At 50.4% G+C, this 19,948-nt stretch overlaps 6 protein-coding genes across 6 annotated transcripts; 3 read left to right on the top strand and 3 right to left on the bottom strand.

Moving 5' to 3' along the window:
* On the top strand, positions 1-1,478 carry CCMA1212_006195 (uncharacterized protein; the record flags this gene model as incomplete). Its single annotated transcript, XM_073703429.1, has 2 exons — positions 1-213; positions 264-1,478. The coding sequence occupies 2 exons, from the start codon at positions 1-3 to the stop codon at positions 1,476-1,478; spliced, it is 1,428 nt and encodes a 475-aa protein (XP_073557713.1).
* A 360-nt stretch (positions 1,479-1,838) lies between these two features.
* Positions 1,839-2,760, bottom strand: CCMA1212_006196 (Endo-1,4-beta-xylanase 1; the record flags this gene model as incomplete). The annotated part of the gene is made up of 3 exons (XM_073703430.1): positions 1,839-2,238; positions 2,303-2,628; positions 2,752-2,760. The coding sequence occupies 3 exons, from the start codon at positions 2,758-2,760 to the stop codon at positions 1,839-1,841; spliced, it is 735 nt and encodes a 244-aa protein (XP_073557714.1).
* Positions 2,761-6,880: 4,120 nt separating this feature from the next.
* Positions 6,881-8,269, top strand: CCMA1212_006197 (putative endopolygalacturonase; the record flags this gene model as incomplete). Its single annotated transcript, XM_073703431.1, has 5 exons — positions 6,881-7,132; positions 7,198-7,620; positions 7,681-7,810; positions 7,875-7,959; positions 8,020-8,269. The coding sequence occupies 5 exons, from the start codon at positions 6,881-6,883 to the stop codon at positions 8,267-8,269; spliced, it is 1,140 nt and encodes a 379-aa protein (XP_073557715.1).
* Positions 8,270-11,015: 2,746 nt separating this feature from the next.
* On the top strand, positions 11,016-11,686 carry CCMA1212_006198 (uncharacterized protein; the record flags this gene model as incomplete). Its single annotated transcript, XM_073703432.1, has 2 exons — positions 11,016-11,402; positions 11,468-11,686. 2 exons carry the CDS (start codon positions 11,016-11,018, stop codon positions 11,684-11,686), a joined length of 606 nt encoding a protein of 201 aa, XP_073557707.1.
* Positions 11,687-13,314: 1,628 nt separating this feature from the next.
* Positions 13,315-15,366, bottom strand: CCMA1212_006199 (Quinate permease; the record flags this gene model as incomplete). Its single annotated transcript, XM_073703433.1, has 9 exons — positions 13,315-13,405; positions 13,464-13,628; positions 13,685-13,786; positions 13,858-14,167; positions 14,222-14,410; positions 14,465-14,824; positions 14,884-14,988; positions 15,049-15,206; positions 15,266-15,366. 9 exons carry the CDS (start codon positions 15,364-15,366, stop codon positions 13,315-13,317), a joined length of 1,581 nt encoding a protein of 526 aa, XP_073557708.1.
* A 945-nt stretch (positions 15,367-16,311) lies between these two features.
* On the bottom strand, positions 16,312-19,816 carry CCMA1212_006200 (Putative 4-hydroxy-2-oxoglutarate aldolase; the record flags this gene model as incomplete). The annotated part of the gene is made up of 6 exons (XM_073703434.1): positions 19,732-19,816; positions 19,325-19,649; positions 17,825-19,188; positions 17,313-17,506; positions 16,653-17,257; positions 16,312-16,587 (listed from the first exon to the last, which is right to left on the bottom strand). Exons 1-6 carry the CDS (start codon positions 19,806-19,808, stop codon positions 16,312-16,314), a joined length of 2,841 nt encoding a protein of 946 aa, XP_073557726.1. The 5' UTR covers positions 19,809-19,816.
* Positions 19,817-19,948: the final 132 nt, after the last annotated feature.

Genomic DNA, 19,948 nt, shown 5'->3' on the forward strand with positions numbered 1-19,948 from the left:
ATGTTCGGCAGGCAGGTTACGCCAACCACAGTTCCAACGGATATTGTTGTCCCCTTTCGCTTCTTCGACGATACGCCGTTATGGAAAACAGTCATATTGTATTCCATGTTTGTTTTTGACGACGTGTTGAGCCCCGAGAGACTTCGCGACAGCCTTGAGAAGTTAGCGCAACGCGATGGCTGGACCAGGCTCGGGGCTCGTCTGCGCAAGAATGTCAGTCAGAAGAGGACTAGCAGACAAATAGAAGCTAATAGTACTTGCAGGCCCAAGGAAACCTTGAATATCATGTACCGTCCGAGTTTACAGAGCAGCGCCGAGCTCTGTCGTATGCTCATACAATCCATGGTATAAATGCTGCAGACCACCCGGTTGCCTCGAAAATTCCCATCCCGAGCTCAAGACCAGCGGTTGTATGCGACCCTGACGATTTCCGCGAATTATTATACCCCGATGGTGGCCCGGTCAGCCTGGCAGATTATCTGAATCGAGACATCCCCCAGCTGGGGCTCTACATCGTTTCTTTCAGAGACAAGACACTTGTTGTCATTTACTGGCCCCATACTCTGATGGATGTTCTAGGTAAAAAGGCCTTGCTGGACGCATGGACGCTGATGCTTCAAGGCCGAGAGGACGAGATTGTCTCTCCTCAAGGCGGCGACAGCGATCCCTTGGCAGACCTAGGCAAATATCCCACAGAGCCTCACAAGCTGGCATCTCGGCGCTTATCGATGTTTGGACTGGCCCAATATGGGATCAACAATGTTCTCGACCTCTTTCGAGCGCCAGAGAATCGCATGGTCTGTGTGCCCGGATCTTTCATCGAGAATCTTCGCAAGGAGGCAATCAGTGAGCTGGTTTCCGAGGGCGCAGAGAATACGTTCCTAACTGAAGGCGATGTCATCTGCGCCTGGTGGACTAGAATTGCCACTTCACATCTGCCATCGAACAGCCAGAGGATGGTTGTGATCAACAATGCGTACTCTCTACGGAAGTGTCTGGAGGCCGATCTGCTGCCAAAAGGGGCACCGTATGCCTCCAACGGCACCGGTTTCATTAACGTGCTGCTGCCGATTCACCACATTTTCGAGAAGCCACTGAGTTATATCGCCGCTGCTACTCGAAGCGCAATTCAAGAGCTCGGTTCCCGATCTCAAGTGGAAGCTTTTTTCGCTATGTGGCGAGGATCCAGCGGCAAAATCCCGCCTTTCTTCGGCAACGGCAGTATGCACATGATCACGTACTCCAACTGGTGCAAGGCAAAGCTGTTCGACGTGGACTTTTCTGCAGCGATCGTCAAACCGGGCAGGGAGGATGGACGATTAGGTACACCAGTCTATATACAGAATAATCAGTGCGGATTGCTGCTGCCGAATGCCTTCCCCATTATTGGCAAGGACAAGGATGGGAACTTTTGGCTTTCGGGATATATGAACAAGGGGCTTTGGGGGCGGATAGAGGAGCAGCTTGCAAAAGCATAGAAGGGGAATCTATGACTTGTATGGATCACGGGCATGTCGCCGCTCTGCAGATACTTTGATAGACAGGTAACTTTCGTCAACATGAAGGTACTGTGGTACCAAAGCACTACCAAAGCACAGGCAGACTAATTCTAGTCAAGCACAGCAAAACTCAAAAGGAGTAAGTTTCTCAATCGCGTGCTCGCTTGCCAAGAAGCAACTTCTGTCTATTCAGCCAACTACCCTAACATTGCATACCAGCCCGGCACCTCATCAAATCCTATACCACCTCAACAGGTGGAAACTGACGAGGATACCTGTTGCCACTTCTTTCTCCGGTAGCTACTAGAATAGCTGTTCACATGTCGACCTAAGTTTAACCTAGTTGCTTACGCTCTGCGAGGCGGAACCGCTGCCACCCCAGCCCTCAACAGCAACAACCTGATAGTTCATCTGGCCAAGGTGCAGGCCAAGCGAGGCCCAAGCATTAAAGTGGTTCTGCACGGTAACAGTTCCGCTGGTCCTGGGCGAGTTCCGCACGGAAATGTACTGGTTGAAGGTCGCCGTGCCCTGGATTGAAGGCTCGTTGACGCGAGTGTTCTCCCAGATGGTGTAAGTGGCTCCGTCGCTGGTGACGGTTCCCTTGACGGTACCCTGTGCTGGGTAGTTGTGGTTGTCCTCCATGATGTAGTACTCAACCAAGGGGTTGGTGCTCCAGCCGTAGACGGAGAGCAGACCAGTCCCGCTGCTGACACTGAAGGAACCGCCAAAGTTGATCGGACTGTAACAAAGCATCATGTTAGCAGGTGCTATCAGAAGGGTGAATGGCGGAAAGCCTGTCTTACGCAGATGATCCAACGTTCCAGCCGACTCCCACAACAAAATCATCCTGAGTGTTCCAATTCACTGAGAATCCAGTGTTGGAAGGTGAATAGCTGACTTGTCCGCCGGTTTGGTAATTCTGGTCGTAGTTGATGCTGGCACGACGGCGATGATCATTGTGAGCTCCGAGGACAAAGTCGTACATGCCACGCTCCGTGACGTTGACGCTGCTCTCAGGCTCAAGGCCCGTGGGCATTGCCAGAGTACCGACAATGCCGGTGAGAGCAGCTACGAGGGTGGTGAAAGCAACCATGATGATTATTTGAGCGCTTGTTCCTTGGAGTGGATGCTGTGCGGATGAGCTTGTCGTCTCAACATCGTGACTTCCTCTGTGGCTTTATATATGTGAATTCTTCCTCCTTGATTCTTTTTCATCATCATTCATCCTTCAGCTCCCATATTCTTGATGAACCTCGGACATCGTCAACTGAGGTTCAAAGCGGCCCGTACGGTATCCTCGAAGCTTGGCATTTTGCCTAAAGAACACCCTTCAGGTATCGGATCAAACGGCATTAGAGTGCCGAGATAAATTGAGCGCCGCCAGTAACATCAATGCGAATCGATCTTTATTGACTGCCAAAATATGGCAGTAATGCATCAAACCCGGCGCTTCGGGCCTCAAGCGGCTCGTTCCCCAGATCTGGGGTGCATCCGGCTAAGATATTGCATTTAGCCAACCAATCGAGGCCATGGGCTGTATGCCGGACTTGTGGAGGACGTAGTATTCCAGTGGACCGCTTTCGCATTCTCGTGGAGTTTTACGTAGTTCTTTGAGGGGATTTGGTTCAGAATCATAGACAAATCGGCAGGAGAATGCCTTGGAATGAATGACTGGTCACAAGGAACAAGGCATAGTCCTCCATATTCGCAAGCCTGAAACAGAATCCTTTTTCAACCATCGGCTCGTGTTACCTACCTAGTAGTATGCTCCAAGCGTCAAAGAAGGACAATTCATGATTGCTTCGGTAGTTGTAGCTGGTTCAACGGCATTGCGAACTAAGCAAGCAGGGGGGAAAGCCCACAGTTCCTGTACCTTGCCTCTTCCCTCTTCCCTCTCATACAGAGGGTCTGAAATCTTACTTGGTCATGTTTGGGACTGGAGTACAGATGGCTTCTTATTGTTATATCATAGAAACATAACGGCTACGCATGCTGACATGTCTTGCAAACGCCGATGTATGCCAGTATCTCAAACTTGGATCGAAGAGCCGGCAGACCGAGTATTGTAAGACGAGCTACCAATGTCGTAATATTGGTGTACGCAATCTCTTTGCAAGATTCTGCAGTCTTCTATCCATGCCCATGACGTGGCTTGGCCGACTCCGGCTACTCGGAAGCCATTATAATGCGTGATGAGGTGATTCATCAGCTCTCTGCGGATGCAAACCGAACATCCTTTGGCCCGAGGGATAAATCGTCGCTGTTTGAAGAGAGTTCCGCGATTGTGGAAGAAAGACGAGGAATGATTTGAAGGTTTTTCTCGGTACCTGGATATATGAAGTCGTAGATGGAGTTGTAGATGGCGTCAGCTTGTCTGGCAAATCGGCAAGCCATATCCGATCAACGTTGGACTCTGCTCCTCATTGGACCAGTCCATTCGGGTAGTTATGTAGCTCTGACCCTCTCCGGCGGAGTAGATCCAGTTAGGCACTATCTGATGGAATCATGTCATGAGCTTGAGAAGCGGGCGGAAAGGGCAATGATTTGCCCTCATTATGAAGCTTCAATCTGCCAGCCACTCAGAAATTGCTAAAATTAAGTCTTCAATTAGGCATAATCTTAACTAACAAAGCGAATTTAGCCTGATTGAGAAGAAGGTTCTAACGACTAATCCTGACGGGACATCTTTACTGAGACACGAGGTAGGTCTGGCGTAGAAGTAAGATATAAGCACTGCCATGAAGTACGGTCTTCAACAAGGTGATGCGGTTCTCTAACATCTTTCTGATAGATCAGCATTTCACTTTACAACTCATCTCGGCCTTCAATATCTTCAGTGCCCAGATCGCTTGCCAGCCTCGATCATCAACGCATGGCCGCGTTTCGCGATGTTCAAAGCCTCTGTAATTTATCGGTTTCGGGACTTGGCCTGTCGTCAGTTAAGCTTCAGACGACAGGTACTGGACAGTCTGAGATGGATAAAGCTCATAGATGTGTTAACGGAGGTAATTGACTAGCTCCATTGCCCCCCGTTGAAAACGGTCCATTTACGCGATTGCCCAACGCTGTATAAACCTAGAAAGCTTGTACAAAGACTCGACACAATGCAAAGAAACATCGTTGAAAAGCCGTTCACAGATGCGTGACTAACGACTGACGAGAGCTGTGGAGCATGACAACAGCTCGACAAAAGAACAAAGTTGAACTACCCATGTAACAGCGCTTCCCCCAATTCCAGTTTCAGCATTCTGCACTTGGTCATATGCAATGCCCTGTGGATTTCCAAGTGTAGACTACAGCTGGTGACAGCCAAACAATATGTCAAACTGCACTTGTCACTTTTTACCTAAGGACCAGGACTTTCTAACCAAACGGGCCATGTATCTTTGCCCCATCTCGGCCGTTCATTGATTACCACAGACATGTAGGCTAGCAGCAACATCGGTGAGTCGAATAGCGATGTGTTAAGCAAGCAGTATCACCATCTTCTGCCACAATCGTGACCTGTGGGGCCAGCGGGTTTGTAAGTCGAGCAATACTCCGCCAAGGTATCTGAGAACAAAGACATCCGTGTTTCACAAAATGGTCTTTGTAGGAAAAGAAGTGTATAAGCAGTATCGTTGCTATATATCTGCTTTATGATGTTTCTCTTAGTAGAGGTGAGTTGCTTGGCACATTATCTCCGGAATTGGAGTCCTCGTGGAACAACTGTACAAGCTGCCTTCTACTGGCGTAGAGCTGGAGTGTGCCTGTACCTTAGCTATCCGTCATGCGTGAGCGATCAAAGAGGGACGTCTACTGTAATGTCATGATACATAGTCCCGGATACTTGGACCTCACCGAACACGTGGAAGGATACTCGAAGAGCCACCAGTCATTGGCCACAGTTCATCATCTGTACTACCGACGGATATTTTAGAACAAAGATGGTCCTCAATGAAATGTCATGATAAAAGGTGGAAGAATGATAACTTGTGTATTATACAAATGGCGCAGCTCTTACAATATTGTTCTCTACAGCACTCTGTCTAGTGTGTTAACGGGCCGCGGGCCGATACGCAGATGACCTGTATGAGTTAAGGTTACATGAAAGACCAGCGGAATACCGAAAGCCAACCGAAGGCTTGAAGATCATTGTGGGGTGCATGCATACCTTAGGTATCAGCCATTTGTTTTCGGATGCTTTCCCTGCCCAGCATGGAATCAAGGCATTGCAGCCAAAGCAGATATAAGCTGGTGTGGACGAAATGTCTATCACATACGACCATAGGTAGTGGAAAACTCGGGGTCCCGTCTGCTCCCCCATAGATAAGCCACTAACCGGCAGATTAGTAGTTGGGTGGGTGACCACCAGCGAACACCGGCTGTTGTATGTTTTTTTTTCCTTTTTTCCCCTTTTTGCCCTGTCCGTTCCTCTCTTGCTACAGCGTGTTAGTAGTCTAAGAGATGTAGGATGAAAGACCTACGGTTCGTTAATAAGGGTAGACACCAACCACAGGTACCAAGAAGATGGCGTGCTGTTTCGACAAATAGGTTTCATGTGATACTCGCTAGGTCCACTGAGTTAGCATCTCGCTCTACCTTGCGCGTTGCCAAGAGCTTTGGTTCTGATCCGGGCAAATCCCAGGAACAAACAGGGTTGATACAATTATACTTCGACTTGTTACAACAAGATTTTTATACATCGCCTTTTGTTCGTCGATAGGCTAGGGACCATTGCTCCCCATCAACCTAATCAACGTGCAGAAATCGAATAGAACCAGAAGCTCGAAACATGCTGCAGCTCGGAGCATCGAGCCGAGGCTCCGGTGAATCGAAACACCGAGGCACCGACATATTCAAGACGGCCCGGGAAAATGTCCAGACATCGGATTGGCGCGCTTTTGACCTTCAATTTGCGGCTGCAACTCTAAACAACACCTTGTGTAATGGACCCCGGCTCTCACTGTTCAAGAGTCGATCAGAACGCATCGAAGAGAGAAATGGTTGGCGGAAAGCTGGCACTTCGTCTGACTTCAACCCCGGTTTTCAGGAGAATCCGTCTGCAAACATCAAGACCCCACCATACCGTGCTTCAATACTGTTGTATTTCATTACGCCAAGACATCAACACCGCGTAACTGTCGTCAACTTGTGTTGCGCTCGTATAGGTAAACCTCAAATGGGCTGCAAATACGAGGCCTGGTGCTCCTGCACGATATTACAGCCTGTTTCTCTTTAACAGCCTGAGATGAAAACATGCGATCTGAAACAGGGGTCGAGGTCTATTTAAAGCCCCTTGATTCCTGAGATGGATTATGAGGAAGATCCGAAGCCATTGACCCAGCGAAAACTAACAACACAAGGCATCAAAAGGAGTTGGCATCACAAGAAATTTCAACATGGTGAAGCTATCACTTCTTCTCGGAGCTGTCACAGCTTCAATCTGCGTGCAAGCTCACGCTGTGCCTCCTCCCACCGTTACCCAGGCACCGAAGCTCGAAGATCGAGCCACCACTTGCACCTTTTCCGGCTCCAACGGCGCATCTTCAGCGAGCAAGTCGCAGAAGTCGTGCGCCACCATTGTGCTCTCGAACGTGGCCGTCCCTTCTGGGGTGACGCTGGATCTCAGTGACCTGAACGACGGTACTACCGTAAGTATCGAACATAATAGTCATGCGTTGCATGAGAAGTGACTGACTTGAATTTGATATTACAGGTCATTTTTGAGGGCACCACGACATGGGGCTACAAGGAATGGTCCGGCCCTCTCCTCCAGATCGAGGGCAACGACATCACCATCCAGGGCGCCAGCGGTGCCGTTTTGAACCCCGATGGCGCCCGCTGGTGGGACGGTCAAGGAAGCAATGGTGGCAAGACGAAGCCCAAGTTCTTCGCTGCCCATGACCTGACCTCCTCGTCCATCACCAACTTGTATATCAAGAACACGCCCGTTCAGGCCGTCAGTGTGAACGGCGTGAAAGGGCTGACCATTACTGGCATGACGATTGACAACAGCGCGGGGGATAGCCAAGGCGGACACAATACCGATGGCTTCGATATCGGCTCCAGCTCGAATGTTGTGATTAGCGGAGCCAAGGTGTATAACCAAGATGACTGCGTTGCCGTCAACTCTGGCACGGTAGGAAGCATCCGAGGGGACGGGCAAATTGGGCAGACGCATATGACTGACATGATTCAGAACATTACTTTTACTGGGGGCCTTTGCTCCGGAGGCCATGGCTTGTCAATCGGCAGTGTTGGCGGTCGAAGCGACAACACCGTTCAAACAGTCACCTTTTCCAACTCTCAGGTGACCAAATCGGCCAACGGTCAGTACCTAGACTTAACATGCAAGAACTCTTGAAGCTATATAGCTGACTAACCAAACCGTAGGCATCCGTATCAAGGCCACCGCTGGTAAAACCGGCACCATCAAGGGAGTTACCTATTCTGGCATTACACTGTCTTCGATCACCGGGTAAGTCAAAACGAGGCGATAGACCGTGGTTTATGGACCTTCTCTGACAGTGTATGACAGCTACGGAATTCTGATTGAGCAGAACTACGATGGTGGTGATCTTCATGGAAGCCCAACGAGCGGCATCCCCATAACCAATCTTGTGCTGCAGAACATCTCTGGAAGCGGCGGTGTCGTATCCAGCGGAAACAACATTGCCATCGTCTGTGGCAGTGGAGCCTGCTCCAACTGGACCTGGAACAATGTCGTCGTCACTGGAGGAAAGAAGTATGGCAGCTGCCAGAACGTGCCAAGTCCTGCTTCTTGTTAAGTAGCACGATGCTGTTATAGGGCCTTGACTGAAAGTGTTATAACTGGGCCTTATGGTTCAAGTTGGCAGTGAGCTATGGTAACGAAGTTAGCATACCTATGACACATCTGGCTGTAATCCGTGGCAATATATCACTCTTTGATAATATTTATGAAGTTGAATATCTACAAAAGAGCCTAAGCAGTGTGGTGTAATCGAACACATCCGAAGGCCAACCCTAACCCTGGAGGTGTCTGGAGCCTTCAGATCAGTCGCTTCTTGCTGGTAATTGTCTTGAGATTGGCCCTTCTTGTAATAATGGGTATGCAAAGTTGTAGAGTGTAAGTCTCGTAGTCATCAATTGACACTGCAGGAATATGCCGGCTGCAGCACCGGGTGACTTGAGCATTTAATATGTCTGGATTGATCAATCAAGACGTTGAAACTCCACCAGAGCGTCCATATTGGTGGATTGGAGCTAAGAATAAGCACCGAGCACTAATGCCGCCCGTAAAGAATAAGCTGCTTTTGATTCGAGTCGGATTGTAAAGAGGGCGCGCGCACATATCACCATGTGCTGATAGCGCTCTAAGCAATATTGGACCCAGGCATATGTCACGAGTTCATGTGGAAAGCTGTAAACTTACCAATACCTTCGTCTCGAGCATTTGAGGCAACATTAAATGAGTGGCTTCGGATTACTTCGTGATACTTTGGGCTTCTACAACCTTACTTCCGAGGAGTCGCTGAGAAGTCTTACCATCTTCGTGCAGGAAGATGAAGACGCTTTATCGGATGTCGGGTTACCAATCAATATGTACAATGAAACTGCCAATAAAATTTCACTGGTATTGACTTCGCCTTGTATTTCGCCGATTTGATCACTTGCAGCCGTTAATGGAAGCCTTTCTAACGCAAGTTTTGACCAAGAGTTGCACGACTGGGGCTCTTGGTCAGACTTGCATAGTGATGACTGCAGGCACCAGCGAGCCGTTTTCTTCTTGCCCAAAATGCTGCGTTGATTTCATTGCTAATACATGTATGTGACTGTGAGTGTGTTCGGAAGCTGCCAGCCTACAGGATGACAGCCTTACTCGGGATTTCGGCGCGGAAGGAAAAACAGGAAAAGATAATCGTGATATCTGCGGCTCTTGTCTTCGACTCTTACACACGTATAAACGACCAAAAGGGCAAGTCAACTTGAAAGGGTTAGCCCGGGTTGTGGTCATTTCCCTGTGAGGCCCAACATGGCAGGTGGATCAAGGGCAATATAATGCATGTCAGCTCTAAGAATATCGGAGCAACGTGGGCAAGATCACCATGGACCCCATGTGCGCAAGGCTGAAGAGAGAATATACCGAGTAAAAATTGGTGGAAATCAGGCAGTAGAGAGACGATGTAACAATGGGGTTGGCACCCAGTCCTGCATAACACTGCGGGCGTCGTTCCTCCACGCGTGATGCATCTTCTTCTGACTGCGAGTCACACTCTCTCTACCTCCTGTAAGGCCATGCCTAGTGCTATACTAGTGGGGAAAACTAAACTTAAGCACTTTATAGGACTCTCAACAGTTGGGCAACTCGTGGGATGATAGAGCATCTAAGAGTGGTGGATGACCGACCCGTGGCCGAGGAATAGCCTCTCTTTGCTATCTCCTGCCTGTCCGGGGATATACAAGGCTAAAAGGACGAACAGAAGCAGGTTTCCCACCACGAAAAATCACTTGCAAGAGAGACATTTACTCAACATCAAGATTTTGCTTTTCTGATTAGACAATAGCAGCCCCGGCCACGGGCCAACCCCCCAGGTCGATATCGGTCACCAAACATCGACATCCAACCCTTGCTAATCTATTTTATCACAGACTGGCTTTGGGTTAGACAGGTCGGAGACTCACCCAGTGATAGTACCGGCCGAGTGATACTACTGGAGTGACAAAACAGTATCATCCGCTCCGCGCTCCCCATATCACCCATGAGGCAACTTTGCAGTAGTCTCGACCGTTGAATAGCTACCACTCTACGCCTCAAGATGAAACATGGGTTGTGAATATGCCTGCAACAGGCTAGCTGGCACGTTTTCCTTCTCCACAAGCAAGCCGACGCCGTTGCTAAATGCGGCAACTCCAGGCACAAGCTGATGGCGCGAGTTCGGCCATTGGTCCTACACCTGCCCGGAGTCTCACGATACTGCGGCATAGTTCCGCCCACAACGCCCAATTTGTTTCAAGGGTACTATTCTAATCCCGAAGACGCCTGTCCTGCCATGTCTCGAGCTTCGCCAATGAGGGACCTCAGACGCGCGGCTGATGCCCGATTTGCCCGCCTTTGCCCACGAGGCTGCTCCGCATGTTACATTGCCCGGCCTGTCCGCTGCGGTCCCCTTGGCAAGACTACTACCCATGGTTCTGTTCGGTAATCAGCCCTAGATGTTGTTCTAGACGCTCGTCGTGATGCCGGTTTGCCGACTCACGTCAGATGTTTTCTTTCATGGGACGGTTCATCAGGGTGCTTTGAGCAGAAACGCCCTACGGGAGCCTTGTCTGTGGGAGGCCGAATACTATGGACGGTTGTACTGTCTTGAGCTTCCCTTTTGAGCAAAAGTGAAAAACAAAAACCATCGTGAGAACAGAGGTATAAAGAGGCCAAGTCCGTTCATGATCGACACTCTTCTCTTCACCAGTTCAACTCAGACAAACCCCGTTCAGGACCAAGACCAACAAAGCAGCCTATTCATAACCCATTCAAAACTTCCTCCATCAGAAACAATGGCTTTCAAGACGATGATGTTCGCCGCTCTGGCCGCTGTCCCGGCCGTCCTGGCCTTCCCCCTCGAGTCCCGAGCTGGCTGCACCTACAACGGCCCTTACCAGAACTTCCCCTCCATGAGCCAGTGGCTTCCCTGGACTCAGGTCTTTGGCCTCTACGAGCAGTCCATGGTCAACGCCGGCTCTACTTGGGACGATGTCGGCCGCATCAACGTCGCCATCAGCAACGCCGCCGCCACCATTGGCGTTGACGAGCGTGTCATCCTCGCCATCATCCTCCAGGAGAGCAGCGGTTACGTCGGTGTCCAGTGCACAGGTGGCGATGACTGCGGTCTCATGCAGTGCGAGGGCTGCCCCTCTTTCCAGGGCCAGAACGGCCTTCCCCAGGTATGTAGACACTTGATACTCCCTCAACATGAATCCCGTATGACGATCTCTAACACGCTGTATAGGAGGATACCTCTGCCATGATCAACGGCGGTACCCAGCACTTCAAGGGCAACCTCGAGGACTGGGGCAACCAGTGGGCCGAGTCTTCCATCTACCCTGCTCTGCGCGAGTACAACTCCGGCAGCGTCAACTCTGGCGACCTCAGCACTGCTGCTGGCGGTTTCGGCGTTCCCTGCTACGTCAGCGACGTCGCTCGCCGTATGCTCGGTGAGGTCTTCTAAATCTTTCTACTCATAACGAGAGATTGGAAGAACACACAAAAAGGAGGAACATTTTGGAATGTGGGAGAGGAGGATATGAAGCATGATGAATTTGCTTCTCATCTTGGATTCACTTGTCTATATTTGCCCCTGTGGCTCTTTGAAACCCTTACCTAGAGGTCATGTCTATATCTAGGACAAACGTAAATACATTCACTTCAACGAATCCTCTTGAATCCGAGTGTGAAGTCGTCAAAGCTACAATCAATGCCAAAGTCCGCTGTGAGCATCATTGGTAGGCTGAGGTAAAGTATTACCATAACCAGCTGCCTCTTTTGTCCATCTAATCTCACGGCGAACCGACTTGATTCGTGAGCCTCCAACGACTTACACCACATCTAAACGTGTATGAACCCCTGCCAAGTCCCTGTAATGTCCCGCAAGTGTGAGCGAAGCCATGGGCCAAACATAGCGTCGAATAGTCAAGAAGCGCGGCTAACTGGCGCCCATACTGGCCAATCCAGACAGAAAACAATCGCACACATCGTCCCAAGCATGAATCATTTCGTCCACTGGCAACTTCCTATTCGATGCTGGGTAAGCTGACGGTGGAGCAGCCTCTCCCCTTGCTCGATTGATAGCGTCGGGAATCTAATCTGTGGAATAGGGCCGACCGGCTTCAGGGCCTTTTCTTTCTTTTGGCACCGAGATGAACTCCAAGGGCTATGCGGGTTCATGCAGCTTCCCTGTACGGTTCTCGGCAATGCAGTCCCGCTTGGAATTGCGATGGTGGGCATGTTCTTCCGAGTAGCTTCGTCCACAACTGTCGCAACCACAAAAAGTATCCGGTTTCAAATATGCACCTTGTCACACCTGTCGCTGTACAGTTGCATGTGATTGTGCCCATAGTCTATTGACAGGTCCAGGTTGAAGTCGGGACGATCTCCCGGATTTTCATATCAAGACTCTCAACCACTCCACTGATCGTCCTTCGTGGAATGTGCGCAGCTTTCGGTGCCTGGCGATTATTGACTTTCTACAAGAATGAACTGCTACGAGCAAAGTCCCAGGTTATAGGAACTCTCCGAGACTGCAACGTGAGTGCCACCTCCATCGTTGCTCTACACTCCGACACGCAAGACACCTGAAATAAGGAGCTCTTGAAGGGAGAACGCCATGCATATGCTATTCCTTGATGATCGATGGGCGCGCCGAAGTGATGCGGTCAGCCCACGCTCAGCATTCGTCTATTCTCAGCGCCCTACATCACGCCCACTTTGCAGAGTGTATGATGGTCATCAGGTGCATGCATGCACTTACAATAGTCTTTGTCGATCCGGCTTATATGTAGATTGCTCGTTCAACTAGGAGCGGACCGTACCGGCAGGGCATCTGGATGTCATTCGTCTCACCCGATCGGCTTACAGATAGGAGTCGCGAAGCTGTGTGCGTTTCGCCCAGGATTAACTATCGTCATACAGGCGTCAGCAAGCCACATTCCTAGACGAAGTTCAGAGTCGGTACCCAGGCGTGGCATCTCACCAATTTTCTGCGGGCGAATATACGGTACGAGAGACCAGGTCTACATCATTACTATTAGGGAGACATAAAATACATAGTGGGATAAACTTGAAGTCAAGTACGGGGTGTCAATCCTTCGTGAACACTTCTGCATCTTCCTTGACATCTTCACCATTGGACTGTCCTGGAAAGAATTCCCTTCTGTCCTCCGTGTATCCACTACGATATAATGTTAGCAAATATGAACACGAAGAGCACCGCAACGAGCTGTACGTACAAGATGACATCAATCTCATCCAAAGTCTTGCCTTTTGTCTCGGGTAGGAAGAAAAAGGCCCAGACAGTGGCGAGCAGCATCCAGGAAGCAAAGAAGAACCAGGTGCCATAGCCAAGGGAAGCGAAGATGTAAGGTAAAGCCTTGGTGATAACGAATTGGGTAAGCCTACGTTTTGGATTTGGTTAGCTGTGGTCAAGTATCGCTAGGGAAATTATCTTTACCATTGACAGAGAGCTGCCCATGTTCCAGAAAAGTTACGCAGAGCTCCCGGGAAGATTTCGGCCGCAACAATCCACGGAATACCGTTGAGACCAAATGACCAGCTAGACAGGAATTCCAGATTAGCAGCCTGAGCAAGAGTCAGAAATGGGTGGTGAGCATGAACCCAACGTACAAGACGGAGTAGATCATAATCATGCCAGTCGCAGCTTTGCCACCAGCGGCGGTGGACGGTGAAAGTTGCTGCCCAGCTTTGATAACGTCCGCTGGGTGTCCGATCTTGACATATGCCCCAATGATCCAAAGACAAAGCGAGCAGGCAATGGATGAGAGGATAGTGGGATGTCGACGGCCCCATATATCGATCAAGAACACGTAGAAAATAATGGAGGCAACTGCCTTGACAAGGCCGTAGATGCCAGTGTACAGGGAGACGTCCTGGATCCCGAGAGAAGCGAAGAGTGTGGGTGAATAGTAGTTGATGGCTGTCGTGTGGTGTTGGTAAGCGATGGGGTATCTTGATGGTTATGATGCCTTACCTGCAGCTCCAGACATATTTTGCAGAGCAAAGGAGCAAAAGACCAAGATGATGCGGTTCCGCATGCCCTTTCGTGACAACTCGTATAGAGCTCCACGAAACAGTGCCCACGAACCAGTCCCGTATCTGCTGGCAATGTTTTTTTCCTCCAAAAGGCGACCTCGAATCATTTGTACGTCTTCTTGCAGGTCTGGGACACCCTCGAGTTAGCTGGCTTCTTCGCGTCCGCGTCAAGGTGACTTACACTCATGATCCCGGGGAATTCGTCGAATCTGCTCAAGGGCCTTGGTTCCATCTTCAACTCTATCCTTTCTGAAAAGCCAAAGAGGGCTCTCATGGAGAATGACACCCCCAATGAGTAGCATACCGCAAGGCACGATCTGGACAGCCATGGGAATCCGCCACGAGGCTGTAGAATTCACATCCATGGTCTGATTGATACCGTAGTTGATCCAGAAGCCAATCACCGAGCCGATCTGGTACGCGATTTCGAAGAGGCCGGTAAGGATACCACGAATCGAAGGAATGGAAAGCTCGGCGATGTAGCTCGGAACAGTCGCGGTAATGCCGCCACAAGCAAGACCGGTAAGTACTCGACCAGCATCTTTGCACCCAAGGTCAGCCCCAGTTACAACATGATGGAACGAGATGAATTGTACTGACAAATGTTCGATAGAGAGTGCGTCGCTGCGGTCATGATAATGGCGCCAACAAGAAAGACGACGTTGGAGATGAAGAGCGCCCACTTTCGGCCGACTTTCTCAGTGACTGTTTCTCCAGGTCAGTACCTTGTACAGATCTATGTTTCAGAATCTTCTTGCGGCCTACTGAAGAAGCAGAAAATGGCACCGAAGAAGGCACCCGCCTGGAACGCAGACGTGATATTGCTGGAGATGCTATTGGCATCCGCTGGTGAGATGTTGAAGTCTCTCTTGAAGCTGGCGCGAGCAATCGTCGTCCCGATGAACGCGCCATCGTAGCCAAAGCTGATTCGTTCAGATTAGAACGAGCCTCTTTGGCTGTCCTTGAAGTGTAGAGGACTTACAGCAGAGAACCTGTTGCGATGATGGCGGTTTCAAGGTACAACCTCCAGTTGTACACCTCTTTCGGCGTCGGTCTATCTTCCACCGCACGGAATCCGCCCATGATGAATATTAATGACAGTCTTCTTGCTCTGCAACTGATATGAAATTTGTGCAAGGATAGATCTCGAGGCCATCTATCTATAAGCCAGTAGAGATAAACGACAGACAGAAAACTACCCAAGATATATGAAATCTCGTGGCGTGTCTCTCATCGCCTTCGACTTGGTGCCATCGGATCTGGCGAGAAAGATGGTGGGGTCTTCGCCAGTTAGCAGATAATATCCGGGGAACTCTCCTAAACCGTTTACACGATACCCCAGCTTTTAACGAGTGGCGTCGTGCGGGGAAAATGCGGAGGCACGCGAACAATGGAAGATCCAAATTCTTCGACAAAAACGACACTCTCAGGAGCCGAGCCTCCTGGTCGAGTCACGAGTGGACTTGGGAGTTCTGTCGGCAAAGGTGGGGGTTATTCGAGCCTACTTTGGCCTAGAAGAAGAAGTTCTACATGGTTCGCCGACGGCTTATTGCTGGTGGCGCAGCGCTATGGGGAGAGAGGTGGCAAAGACGAGGCCAATGAGGTCGGCAACTGACCGAAGGAAATAGCGGTTAAGCGACGTACCCGATATCCGAGCCGATCGGCTTCATACGCGAGTTGACATTAACCATGGGGTTGGCTCAAGGATCGCTGGCTCGGGAATATGAGACTGAGCCAATGGCTGTTCAACCCAGCTATGCTTCCATTTCAACGAGTAACTGTCATTAAGTCGGTCCGAGAAATGTATACAAGGCGGAACACGGTTGATTTGGATGATGAGACGGGCTTTCGTATCCTATCGGCACTGCTTCACAGAAGGGAGCAAGACTGAGACCAAGAACGGTGTTATGATAATGATTACAGTTCAAGTACTGATATCCTTACAAGTTCCTATTGTCTTCTTCTTTTTCTAAATTGAACCTTGTCTAAAATACCAGTCTATTGATCATGTCCGTGTCTCTTCTGCCATCATGAAGTCCCCATCTCAATGCCCTTCTCCGTCGCCGCCAGTGCTCCAACCACTCCAACGATCCATTCCTGTTGCGCAATGCTATCAAATTTGGGATACGGCCGACGACAATGACAGCTCCCCTCTGGATAGCCACGCAGCTTGGCCACCACCCATTTCGTCCCGTTGATGCCGCCCTTGGCAAAGCCCCATTCCATCTTTGCGAGCTCAAGCTGCAGTGCTGTAGCCTCCTTCACCTTGCCTGCAACGAAGAGCTTGTAAATTTGTATGCATGTCTTTGAATCGTTAGCCACAGTAATCTCTCACTTGTCAAACAACAGAAGATGTTCAGCAGGCTGACCTTGGGATACAGGTTGGCTATGCCGGTAATGGCACCAGTACCTCCGACAGAAAGGGCTGGTACCAACCAGTCACTCTGGCCAGCAAGAGCACTGAACTCGTTGGGAGTGTATGAGGCGGCGATCCGGGATACTTTGGCAATGCCGCCGCATGTAAGCTTCACACCAACAATGTTGGGATGCTTGGCCAGGCGATCGAGCATTTCCGAGTCGACGTCGAGTCCGGCAACGACATTGGGATAGTTGTATATCAGGATGGGAAGCGGACTCGCATCAGCTGCCTTTAGCTCTTCGATTAGCCTCGTCTCTTGCCAGGAATTCTGAATAAGAGGCTTCCATACCTCTTCAAAGAATGCGACTATAGCGTCCTTGGTCATTGCAAAATGAAAATAACTGGGCACAAGCATCAAGACGAAATCTGCGCCGGCCTCCTTGGCCACTTTCGTTTCGGCAATCACCTCTCGTGTGCACTGCCCGGAGCATCCAACAGTGATTGGGATGTCCGGCCTTCCAACCTCAGCAGCAACGCGGCGTGTCATTTTGATGAGTTTGATCCTTTCATCTTGAGTCAAGGTCACGGCTTCGCCATTGGTGCCGGCGATGACAACTGGACAATATTCACGTTAGCTGCTCAGTACTTGAAAGAATGAATATGCGCTTACTGCCATGGAGGCCAGAGCTGATGACAAAGTTCAGGTGTTTCTCTTGTAGATCCCAGTCAATTTCCTGAGATGCGTCGTTGATGAACCAGGTTAAACTAGGCACATGGATACCGGGCGGAAACGGCCTGGCTGCTCGTTGTAATGAGCCCATTGTTGCTTTAGAGCGAGAACGAGAGAAGAAAACAAGGTGTTGACTGGAAGATACTAGATTTGACTTGAGAATTGAATGAGCTGCAGATAAATTCCGGAGATACTGTCCAAAGACTTATATACCACTTCAAGAAGGATGACAAGGTTGAGTAATATACAGATGTATCGATCAAAGTGCCCCAAGACTAAGTTCTACCCCCAAAGAGTAATCAGATGCAGTCTGATACAAGCCGTCCATCGTTCAACCCGAAGCGATGAGCGTGGGGAGTGTTTTGCCGACAAGGGGCCATTCCCGACATTGCCGACCCGACGAGACACCACCTTCGCCAACTCGGTAACCAGCTCGGCAGCAATAATATTACAAGATGGCAAAGCAGGAATTGAACACTGCATGCATGACAGACCGAATATCCGCGCGCGCCTTCGACGCCTCTTGACGAGCCTGCACCTCCTCCAAGACCTGCGCCGTGATCCTCGCATTTCCAGCAACACCCTCCATCCTCACAATCTGCGCCCGGATCCACGCCTTCTCATCCGGATCCTGCTCCTCCGCGCCCAGCATCAGCAGCGGCCAGAGCATATTCACCGGCAGCGAATCCTCAGGAGCTAGGTCCGACGAGATCTGGTGCGCCAGCTTGCGGATCTGCCCGAGCGCATCGGTCGCCTCCTTGGTCAGCGGGAGGTGTTTGTACGCGACGCGGTGGAGATGCACTTTGCTGGCGTAATAGTTGGACAAGTACGTGCGGAACGCTCTGGTGATGGTAAAGGCCAAGGTCGATGAGATGTGAGGCTCCGACAGCTTGCCCGCAACGGCGTAGTCCATCAGGGGCGGGCGCTGGTCATACAGCGTTCGCAAGTCCGCGGCAATGGAGGCGCCAATGTTCATGACTTCGATCTCGTCTTCCACGGTGCCTCTCGACCGGTGCCAGGGATCAATCTTGGAGATGCGACCCATGAAGCTCTGCACCTTTTGGAAAAAGACGATGCCGGGCTGATAGAGGACTTGGAATAGGACGTCTTCGATGTCATCACTGCATGCATCCTCTCTTCTCGAACCCTCGTCCGTCTCGGCGTCGAAACTCGCAGGTGAGGCTTCTACGAGTTCTATCTCATCGTCTTTGGACAAGAACAACCCTTCCCCCCCGGCAGACACCGCGCGAGCATCCAATAGCCGGATCCAAAGAAGGACCTGCTTTTCGACATGGGAGAATGAGGCTTTCTCTCCTTTCTGGAATATTGTATACGCTTGCTTTAGGTATCGGTGAGCCGTATCCAGCCTGCTTTCAATGATACCGACATAGCTCAGGAAGAAGAGAGCGGCGAGTAAGCATTCGCGCGCCAGGCTATGCCCAGTGAGAGAGTCGTGATTATGGGCTTCCACTTCAATGGTCGCTTCTTGGTAGTGGCTTTGGTCGTCAAAGGTCCACGACGGATTACTCCGGCATAGAAGAGTGTTTGAGAATGCCAAGATGGCGCAACGCAGGACGCGAGAGCTCTTGGCCATTGCGACGAGGCTTTGACGAATGGAGAACCATTTCCTTTGCGACTCGACCCCAGCAAGGATTGGCGGAGTGGCAGATTTGGCAAAGAACTCCATGAGTCTCTCGGTTGAGGTGGGGACGTTCTTATTTAGAGCTTGGTCTCCATTGTCTTGGATTGCCTCCGTGTCGGGGAACACATCTACGATGCAAGGATTCGCATGACTGTGTGCATACGGACCAGACTCCTATGGGACTGTGAGCAACTTTGTCTGCCTTTAACTCTTACTTCTTAGAGACAAGATCTTTCAGAAACTGAAAACGGGAGATGTATCATTGCAGCGATACATGGAAGAAGACATTTACTGCCGCTTTGGTACATACCGCAGTTGTAGGCATCGCAAGGCTGGTCACCACGTCAGGGCTCTCCTGCTGCCAGAGACTGCTGCCGGGATCCCACATGAAGCTCGCGTAATCAAACACCTCGTCCATAGCCTGCAATGTCCGCAAGCCAGTTGTCGTTAGCGATGGATCAGTAGACGGCGATAGAGCCAGTTGATGGCTCGACGATGCGGCGCTTTCCCCGTTGGTGTCCTGCCGTTGCTTTGCCAACGCAGCAGCGTGATGCGGTCGCCATTTGCACTCCAGATTCAGACGCTCGCAATGGGAGCACCTCGGTCGCTGTTCATCGCACTTGACTTTGCGGCGCCTGTTCCATCCGCGGAATACATGTGTTAACAAGTCGCTACGTGTTGTAAAGACGGTGAAAATTGTCGAATGAGAGGACTCACTTGCAGGTCAAGCACCCGCATCGCGACCTGTTGTAGCGCCTGGCTGGGCTAACGCGTTGCGGAGAAGTTGCGTTCATATTGTCATCTTAGGGAGAGCATTAGGTATCCGGAGGATGGAGGAGCCATATATCGTCACAGCAGTTCACTGGGATTCATGAGAAAGCACTCTCTTCGAACGAAAGAGGGAGAAAGTATTGCCTGATGAGATTACACGGCT

This window comes from Trichoderma ghanense (genome assembly GCF_004382785.1).
Source record: "Trichoderma ghanense strain CCMA-1212 chromosome Unknown scaffold_7, whole genome shotgun sequence".
Taxonomy (NCBI): Eukaryota; Fungi; Ascomycota; class Sordariomycetes; order Hypocreales; family Hypocreaceae; genus Trichoderma; species Trichoderma ghanense.